Raw genomic sequence first — 10,813 nt, 5'->3', positions numbered from 1 at the left:
ATACTGAAAATTTGAAGCTGTCATATTTCCATTAAGCACATCCATTTCTATATTTCTTTATATATTTATTTTAGCTGCTTTCTCTGTTTTATTCAGTTATGAACGAAACGCACAGAGAACCGTGAGCTTTCAGGGATGAGGTCTTGTTGTGGGGGTTTTATGGTAGTGGTTTCCGACCTTAATGGCATGTGATTGCTGTGACTCATATTGCAGGGGTTCAACCAAAAGGGTTATTCTTCACTCTCACTAAATTAAAAAAAATAACCTGTAATTTACAAAAAGAAGGAACAAAGACTAGAAAAAGCCTCAGATATCTATTTATTCTGTTATTTTAGAGTATTACAGCCAATTTTAATCATTTCCTTATATTCTGGCGGGATGTCGAGCTAACTACTTGCGACCTCCCACTGTCAGTTATTTTGATATGTAGACTTTCTTTCATGCAGGGACAGGCTGAACATGAATTTGCTTCTCCAGATGTGTTCTTGTTTGTTAGGCCCTTCAGCTAGCTGGATGGCAGACTGAGCAAAAAGAAAACGTCCAAAAACGTGACTGAAATTACAATCGCTTGGCTTGCATCTTTGTTCCCCTCCTTGTCCACAGTGAAAGATGGCATCTTAAAATAGCTCTCCTCTCTGGTTATTTACATTACTTTAAGTGCTGGACTCTCTCTCATCTGGACTCAGGGAGGAGCCATCTGAGGGTGGGCAGACTTGCTCGTGATCAGGCGGGGCAGATAAGACTTGGGTGGTGTACCTTAATGGCGTCCGATGCCATAAAATTCACCAGCTCCGGAATAGCGCAGGAATGACGCAGGTGCCCCACCCATCCGCCGCACCGCCTCCCTACATCATCAGTGTCCTTTCTTGACGTCCTTGAGGACTTGGAGCAATCCCATAAAGAGAACAGAGGGTGGAGAAAGAGAGCGAGTTCCATCTCCATTCACAGAAAGTACCTCAGAGAGCACTCATGATAATTAACAATTATAGGGGGGGGGAACTGTCACTTGTCCAAAAGTCAATCCATTTATCCAGGCCTTTACGGGAGGAGGAGATTGTTGGGGGAGGGTTTTCTGCAGAGGACTGTCATCTGGAGAGAATTTGGACACAAACCAAAACAGATTTGTTCATTCATAAGCACTAGATATATTTAGAGTGTCCTGGGATGTCTTTGCAGGCGTCATTGATAGTTTGGTCTTTGTTTCCATCATGAAATTCTAATGTTTTTTTAATTGATTCTTTTCATCTGTTCTTCTACGAAGGGATGTTGTTAAAATATGCACTTAGATCTCAAAAGGAGACCAGCAAACAAAGAATTCCCTAAATGGGATCAATAATTTTTGGGGGAGTAAAAAGGTATTTTCTTTTTTTTTTTAATTAGAGGTTTTCAAATCTCACTGTAGTCTAGTGATGTGACTTGTTATTAAATTTCTCCCAAGTAACACTTACTGTACTGAGACCCCAACATTCTTTATGTTGGGCTTACCAACAGCAGCCGTTTTCTTTTTCTTCGTCTTTTCAGGTGGAAATTTTTTTCATTTATAAAAGTCTTAAGACACTTTTCCTTCACTGCACTTTATCTGCTTCAGCTGTCTTCTCTGATTTCTTTGTGAGCTCATTTTCCCAGACCAACCTGAAGAGATAAGCAGGAATTCTTGGAATCAAGGTCCCGCTTTCCCTGAATGTGGACACAAGGAGATGAGATTACAGACGGCACATTCAGATACACATCTAACGTGCTGCAGTCGGGCATAACTTTAAAGAGCAGACTCGAGGTAAGGTAACTGTTCAGGTATCAAACTGCTTGCTGGAAAATGCCATTTGCTGTGAGGATTGGTTATTATTTATTTTTTTTAAAGCTCTGAAAGAGACTGAGCTTCCAGCAACCAACAACAATACTATGACACCAAAAAAGCTCACAACAAAGCGTACCAACACATGTAAAGCCACGGCGTCACAAGGATAAAGTACAGTAAAAATATAAACATTACAACATTAAACATTATTAAACAAACACTATCTGGCAGAGCATTTCTAACAATAATGCAGCAAATAATGAAGCCACAGGAATTTTCACTTTAAAACATTTATATTTTCAAAACTATGTTATGGCAAAGAAGGAAGTGAATTGCATTTTAGGATGCCCACTTTTGAAGACAAATTCAAATAACCCTGAAGTGATTAAATCACATTTTAAACTATTTTTACAAGTTAATAAAAACTGAATACAAGCTAGCCTCATCATCTGGAGCCGTGGCACTGTGAAGGCAATCTCAAAAGCCCTTTGCTCATTTATTAAGACTCTAATAAGGATAAATTTTATTTTAGTAAAGCTCCAAGCCCCAATCACTTAGCCCTGTCTTGGTGCTGAAACACAGACTAGAAAGCAGCTAAAATGCTTGATACCTCAAAGAAATGTGTTTTTTATTATCTGGTATTATAAAAAACTTTTTTTTTTTGGGGGGGGGGGGGGGGGGGGGGGTGTTCCCTGTGCATCATCCTGCTCAGTGATAGTCAAATACACTGATATACAAAGTGAAGTAATAATATAAAAAGCACACTGTGGAGGAAACCTTTGATGACTTTTAAAAGAAATCTGGACATGCATTCTGTATCTCCTCTACACAAAATGTGACACAAGAAAGCTCATATCTCATCTAAGGCTCATGCACCATTATCATGTCTGCTATTTATGTCCTTCTTAAGTAATGTCCCCTAATTTAATCACAAGGGAGCTAATTGAAACATGGGAGGAGGGGATAAGACAAACAAGCGATGTCCATTTGAGGACAAATGTGGTGCTGTGTGTGTGATGTAGTAATGCAAATTGAAATAAAGAAATAAAAATAATGCTTTTTCTGCTTGTAGGCACAAACATGATGCTTTTTTTCAATGCATGAACAGATGTGTACACACGTACACACCGTACAATAATGCCACGTCTAATTGTTTCCCATATATCTCTCCATCTCCTCCATTAGTCTCTCCAAGCAGCTGAGGAACATCTGTAGCAAAATGAATGCAACGGCTGCTCTAATCGAATCAGCCAGGAGAACTTAATTATACAAGCAGCTTTGTTCCATTCGCGCTGGCCGCAGGTAGACTATCTGGAGCTCACCGCAGGAATGAGACAACTGCTCTGCAATCAGCAAACCTACTAATTCTTAATGAGTCAGAGCCATGAATCAGCTTCAGCAATATGGAATTATAGCTGTGGCTGACAGACTTGCCCAAATCCAGATTTTACAAGTGGGGGAGAGCCATCAGCTCTACTCGATCAATGAGAATCAAATTGTTCCGATGCACTATGGTCAGTGTGTAGAGACAAAAAAAGAAAGAAAGAAAATAAAACAAGTGCAACATGATGATTAGTTTTAAATTTTTGCTTGTTTTGGTTGAATATACTGCTAAGTTTACACATGGTTTGACTACATTTGACAACATTTTGCTGGTGGGTAACCCAAAACTGGCTGAAATATTCCATTTTTCTTCTCTTAATCAAAGACATCTTTGTCGATCCTGGTGGACAGGTGCCTTCAAAATGAACATTTGTGTCAAATTCTTGGCAGTACTTTCAAATTTGCAGTCATATATTTACTTGTTCAGATGTATTGATAACCATGGTACTCATTAACCCAATCACACACATTCAGTTTATTATTGTTTTTTTAATGTCTATACCTAATCGCCTTGTCATGGTTCAGTATCTTCCCCAGGGATACATCAATATGCAGACTGGAGAAGTTGGGGATCGACAGCCACCCCCATATAAAGCATTCAATGTATGTCGTGATATTTTAATATTGTGTCCTGAGAAAAATGTGAGTTTGACCTTTTCCTTTGAGAAAGTCATTTTGGAAAATTGAGCAAGCTGTACAATGCTATTGCGTCTGTAGTATGTTTATTTCTCTACGTGTCTTGTTGATCTCCTGAGGGCTGCTCTGCTTCACAGCATATTCGCCTTCAGCCCATCTCTTTTCTAAAGACAGGAAGGAAGGGGTGTGCTGGCTGGACCGTCATTTTTTCCTCCCATAGAAAGTCAGTGATGAGAATAATGTCATGGCCATACACTCCACACACACACACACATTAAAAAAAACACATTAGCCCCAAGGGACGTGTGCACTCTTTGAATGAAGACGCAGAGGGTGGAAAGGACTGATGTGAACCTTTCATATACACACTTAAACACACAAGAGCCTGAGTGGGGATGGGGGTGGGTGACCCAGGACTAAAGACGCCACATTTTAGATAAAAATTCAGTTCAACTGTCCTGTAATTTTAACTACAGCTATGATTTAGCTGTATTTTAAGTAGCTGAACAAGATAAACTATTGTTTTATTAGATAATTATTGGGATTGTATTTGATTAAATTCAACACAAAACAGTAACACTGTGGTTCAGAAATGGTGCAGCATAGGAGACGAAACAAAGGACAAAGAAAGAAGAAAAATGTAAGAAGGGTCGTCCTACCTCTGAGCTCATCGTGACGTGGATCTGCCCGCAGCTCCGCCCTGGCCTGCGTGTGCTTTATGTGTGCGTATTTGAGTGTCTTTAGTATCACAATCAGTGCTCGAACTGAATCTGAGCCAGAAGATCCATTAGAGCTGATTGAGGAGCATCAGGGTCCAGAAGTAAGCCTGAGAGAAGGTGAGAAGGAGAAAAGACACAACCAACATGAGCACAAGGACAACTGGAGCCACACGTAACTCTACACAAGTAAAGACACACATACATGTACAGTAGTGCAAAAAATATTATGTAAAGCCGCTCGACAATAGTGGAAAGAATACCAATAAAGTGTATCAATATGAGTCAAAGTACGCGTCTGCAGTTCAGCATCAACAAATGAAGTTAACAGGAGTTCATGTGACTAGTTCACATGACATAGAAATCAGCTTTTAAACAGAGTGCAGTTATGGGTTTCTTCAAATATTAACTAGGTGACAATAAATGTCCTAAAACCAAAATTATTTTGCAGGTGACAAACTAACAATTTAAAGACTGAGCAGGCACGCTGAAGCTCCAAAGACACACCCACAGATCCACCAATTAAACTGTAAACAAGACATGATCAGCATTACTTATTCACTGTTTCAAAAGAAAATAAAGTCCTTGTTATAACATGTTAGTGACACAGATGTTTTTGAAACAGTTGTTAAAGTTGTTTAATGCATTAGAAACATTATATGCTAATGAATTAGAAAATCCATTAGTTCAGAAATCAATGAGAAGAGAAGCAGAGGCCTAGACTTCTGAATCAAAACAACAACACATGCAGATGTTTGGCATCAACGCTAACTACAGAAGTGACTTAACAGCAGTGAATTTTTGCACTCTGATGTAGTAAATAACCGGATGCTTGGATGTGATCACTAATCTTACCACACATTTACAGATGATTAAATACACAACTTCCTAACCACAGAAATCTGTGTGAGATGGCATACATGAGATAGTGGCTTCAGTCTTTCCTACTTGCTGTTTTTGTTACAGTGAAGGAGACACAGGAATGATGCCTTTGTTGTTTTGTCATAGATGATGTGAAGGTAATCATTTTCATCAAGGCCTCATTCTTAGAACAGATTATAAATGGTAAAGATGAATTACACTGGACTCACTGTTTCTTATACGAAGTAATTTTGATTATTAATTACATTATTGATTAACAACTGACTGAAAATCAGTATCAGATAATTAAAGGTAATTACAGGTTTATCTGACTTTTATACATCACATATACAGCTTCAGCCAAAGTGCCCACTAGAGGGCACACTTGTTCAAAAGTCTACAAATATTCTAAATCACAAAACCAATGAGTCATAATTCTGGTTTGTTTTTGTCAGATGTCAAACAAATCCAGATGCAGCCTGAGAAGGGAACATGAGAGAGCATGTGCATCAATCATCCAGGTAGGGAAATCTCAGATGGTTGATTCTGTTCATCGTTACATTTATCACTGAGACATAACTTCCAGCATAGTGGTTACTTAACAGCCTTTTGGAAATGATTTTCATACTTTCATGTAACAGTAAAAAAGAAATAATCCCCCTTTTTATTGTAGATGCGTAGTATTAGATGGTGGGCTCAAGCCTGAAGCCATTTTGATCAAATTGAAGAGGTGGAGGTGGAAGGACGTCTGGTTGGTGTATTACAACCCTCCTAGCTGGCTGTGGGTGCTGGGAGGAGAAAGCACTGCCTTAATGAAGCCAAGTCAACCAGCTTCATTATGGTGGTAATAATTGGAGAGTTGTCTGCCTATAAGTCTTTTGTGCAATATGAGGACATCTGAATAAGCAGCGCCCCCTACAGCCTCCTTCCTGTAAGGTATATGCCTTTAAAGGTCATATTGGGAGCTGCTAACCTCTGGATTAGTTTGCATGTCATCGCACTGAAGATCTCAACAACTTTAACGTCATTGTTAATGTTTTCATCCATCATATCCACTAGCAAGCTGACTCTGAGGGAGACCATCAGCCTCAGCAGTGAAGGGGAGAAAGGTGCACGTGGAATACACATTATGGTATTCTACCAATTATGCAAGTGTTAAGAAAAAAAATGATATCTCTATGTTTTGATAATAGTTTTTCAACATCTAATATTTGAGATAATTCTGATCTTTTTGTCATTAATCTCTTGGATCAGCCCCCAACTGTGCATGGCCCCCTGGGCAAGTGTCCAGCATGCCCTTCGGATGATCCAGCCCAGCCTGGATAGCAAAATGACTCTGGACCGGTGTTGTACCAAAAAGTGATTGTGGATTCATATTTATTCTGCTGTAAATGACTTGTTGGCATAGAATATATGAAACATATGTCAAATGTTTCCTCATGAATGATGTCAGCAAACATCACTCCTGTCATAAGGCAGAAGGTGCAATCACTTTTTGGAAAAGTGACTGCTACATATCGTTTATTCATCCATTAAAAAGTGTCATTGACATTAAAAAATGTGTTTTATAAGAGTGATCTGGCTAAGGGGGGGGCGGGGGGTAGCAGAAATTGCAACAAATATAACGATAGAGATATTTTAGTTGGCGTAGAAGGACTAATGTGTTTTACCAAATAAATAAGACATTACAGGCTCTTTAACAGATCCGCGAACCGGGTCCGGATCGGAGTCCACTTGCACAGCGAGTCTGGAACTTGATTTGGATCCGGTCGTTTCCCAGCTCATCTGACCCGGATCCGCTGTTGATTATAAGCTAGAATGATGCCCGCTAATGTTTGGCTCGAGTGTCCTAAAATCACACTTTCCCTCTGAGAAACAGTTTCATTACACTTTAATACCGTATTTAAATGACCGTGGTCTTCCCTCATTCTCATATACGTCGCAGTTTTTCTCACAGCAAAGTCAAACAAATTAGTGACAGTGAATATGGAAAAGTTTTCTTCATTCACTGCAACACACCTTTGCACATGGGCCCGTGAGCGCATGTGTTGTGCTATATGAATTTTGACAATATGATGCGGCGTTTATGAAGGGACTGAGAAGGAAAGGTATTTAATTAAGAGCAAATTTCATTAAAAAAAAACAAAACAAAACAGATCTACACTCACACCTTTGCGCGTGCGCACACGAAATGATGCTGCTCCTATGGAACGCGCGTGCGTCACATTCGATTTGTGCATGTATCTGTTTGTAACGTCACTGAAATAGCTGCGGTTTGAAATTTTTCTTCTGCACCTAAATTTTCTGGTTCAGATGAGTTCAGTGAGAAGCGCTAAACGTCCAAATTTACGGAAAAGCAAACTTAGTGATTCAGTTTCTTCAACTTTCGTTTTAACTGAAGGTAAGTGCAATCTTTAGACTAAGAATCAACAAGTACAAAAACAGAGTATGTTTTAGCTTCACATCTTACATTTAATATTTGTATTTAAATCAAATCTGAACATTAAAAAAATGATATCCAGTTGAATATGTCAGAAAAGCACTTTTTAGTGCATTCTACTGTAAAGGTGATTTTACTGCTTACCTGTTAGACGCAACGTGTCTGATAAATATTGATTTCCTTTTGTATATTAACTATAAAAACAAAGAGTTTTTAATCCTTGAAAACCTTTTTACACGATTTTAGGCCAAATTCATTTAATTGCTTTGAGTCTTTCTTTACTGCTGTGGTGGTTTCCTCTTTTTCTGATTTTAAAAACTACATTGTGAACAAACAAACTGACATTTGAAAGAGAGATTTTTTGCAAGAACAGCAAGAAAATGTTGTGATCTGTTGCTATGATATGAATCATAACAATATGATGCTTTGTTTTTGAAGACACTGGGAAAATAAAGTTATTTATTAAGAGCGGATTTCATATATTGGTGTGATTCAAATATTATTCTGTTCATTAAAAACAAAACAAGCTGGCATCGTAAAGTTTATATATAAGAGAATCTGCACTGATTTGTACAGAGTTGCTTCTGATGGAAACATGCTCAAATCATAGTTATGAAGTCTGATAAGCTTTGTGTTAGAGACTCACTTAACCCCATGTTTCCCTTTCATTTTACAGCCATGTTGAGAAGAAGCCAAAGACTTCAGTCTAACGGCTATTACGGCAGCCAAGGAGAGCCGTTAATCTCCTACAAGGAGACTTTATACAGGTTAGTGCTGGTCTACATGTTCTTTGTTGTCATCCACTGACATAGATGCATGTTTTGTAATCATAATCCATTTGTTCTTCCATGTACATTTTTTCTTACATGATTTTGTTTTTTCTGTGCAGAATTTTCAAAAGGCGACGGCCCCGTCCCCGTCCAGTCCCTGACAATATTGACCAAGTCACAGTTGAATACAACACTGTTGACCGTGACACTGTGGACTACAATAATGATGATTTTGTTGACTACAGTAGTGACAGCAGCAGAGGTCTCTTTAGAGCCATCAAGGCACTGGGACTTTTGGTCCTCATGCTGGCCTTGTGTTTTGGTAAATGATCTCCTTCCACAAACAATTACAGTCTTTCTAGTAGTACTATGTGCTTGTCTTCTGGATTAAGCTTCTCTTCTTATTCTGTGTTTCTCTTCATCCACCAGGATTGATTTTCAGTATTGGAGGGCTGAAAATGGACTTTTCCACCCCGTTCATGAGTGAGGTATGAAAAACATATGAAGCTCATAATATATTCCCTGAAAATTAATCAGATAATGCCGGTTTATTATTATCATAAAGCTGTTACGTATAACATAAATGATTCTTCTCAATTGCAGTACTTAATGAGCAGACATGAACAGGTGGAAAGGCAGGTACAAGAGCTGCAAAGGGAGTTAATGGACTTAGGAAAAAGAATTGACTTCCTTCTTCCAGTTGGGGACAGGATGCCCAACTTTGCTCTGGAGGAACTGGGTAAGACATGAAATCGGATCAGAATTCACGTAAGAATTTCTTTGTTGTTGTTTTGCGATTCCTTTCTCACTCTGTGTTTTTGTCTGCAGGAGCAAAGATTGTTAAAGAACAGTCTTCAGCATCCTACCTTTCAGAACAGGCTGGATTGAAGCTGTGGGGGCTTACATTGATACCCGCAAAACCACCCTGTGTAAGCCCAAGAGTCGTTATTCAGGTATAATCTACTTTCACAAAAAAACAAGATACTATCTCACACATCTGCATGATTTAATAATCAAACACTAGCGGTCCATACTGAACTCTGTTTGTGTTTCTTTTTCTCTGTAGGGTCGAGCACCCATGGTCCCAGGAGTGTGTTGGAGTTTTGCGGGCTCCCAGGGACATTTAACAATTAAGCTGCCACAAAGCATCGCCATCAGTCATGTGACACTGGGTCACATTTCTAAGATGGTGTCACCATATGGAAAGGTCTCCAGTGCTCCCAGGATGTTTTCAGTGTTTGTAAGTCACAGATTTCCACTGCACCACTGTTCAACTGTTGCATTTTACAAATGTGTATATAGAGAACAACTTTATATGTATTTATTTCTGTTTTTTCAGGGAAAGAGAGCATTAGACGACAGTGGTGTCCACCTGGGAACATTCGTCTATGATGAAAATGGAGATCCACTCCAAACATTCAGGATACCCGTGAGTACACTGTGCCATTAGACACATGCACGTAGACTTTTCTATCCAGAGTACTTAGAGGTTAGCTCCCCTTGCTATCTGTATATCCTCCCTCATAATAATCACAGTATTCCTAAATTTACCATCCTTTCAAGAGTCAAGAAAACTATTATGCGACTAACCCATCTTGTTTTTGTTTCGTCTCTCAGGACGACAAAGTAGATGTCATCCGCTACATTACGCTGCATGTGTTGAACAACTGGGGCAATCGCGAGTATTCCTGTCTGTACAAGTTCCGAGTTCATGGAAAGCTGGCATAACTAGCTTCCCATGAACTCCATCTATATAAGAAAAGAGAGGAAAAATGTGAACATGAATCAGACTGCAACACATATTTAAATATTGTATTAGAAAAAAAATTGTCAATTTAACCCATTTTTTTCTCCAGCGAACGTCCATCCTACCAGGTAAGACATGTGTGATTAAGATGTTTGCAGTCTGATTCACCTCACCCCCAACCAGCCGTGGCAGAGGGCTTGCCCCTCCCTGAGCCTGGCTCTGCCAGAGGTTTCTTCCTGTTAAAAGGGAGTTTTTCCTCTCCACTGTTGCCAAGTGCTTGCTCAAAGGGGATCATCTGATTGTTGGGGTTTTCTTCTCTTATATTGTAGGGTTTTTACTCTACATATACAGTGCTTAACAAATTTATTACATCACCTGTCATAACACCCCAAATTTGTTTTACATTAGGTGATGTTCGACTAACTTTGTTAAGCACTGTGTTATTGTGAATTGGAACTCATTTGG

General features: G+C 39.1%; 1 protein-coding gene across 1 annotated transcript; it reads left to right on the top strand.

Moving 5' to 3' along the window:
* Nucleotides 1–9,269: 9,269 nt before the first annotated feature.
* On the top strand, nt 9,270–10,329 carry LOC134623841 (SUN domain-containing protein 3-like). Its single transcript, XM_063468881.1, has 5 exons — nt 9,270–9,340; nt 9,430–9,554; nt 9,668–9,841; nt 9,941–10,030; nt 10,219–10,329. Exons 1-5 carry the CDS (start codon nt 9,313–9,315, stop codon nt 10,327–10,329), a joined length of 528 nt encoding a protein of 175 aa, XP_063324951.1. The 5' UTR covers nt 9,270–9,312.
* Nucleotides 10,330–10,813: the final 484 nt, after the last annotated feature.

The sequence above is a fragment of the Pelmatolapia mariae genome, linkage group LG1 (genome assembly GCF_036321145.2).
Source record: "Pelmatolapia mariae isolate MD_Pm_ZW linkage group LG1, Pm_UMD_F_2, whole genome shotgun sequence".
Classification (NCBI taxonomy): domain Eukaryota; kingdom Metazoa; phylum Chordata; class Actinopteri; order Cichliformes; family Cichlidae; genus Pelmatolapia; species Pelmatolapia mariae.
The sequence above is the reverse complement of the archived record's forward strand: the minus strand, read 5'-3'. Positions and strand labels throughout refer to the sequence as shown.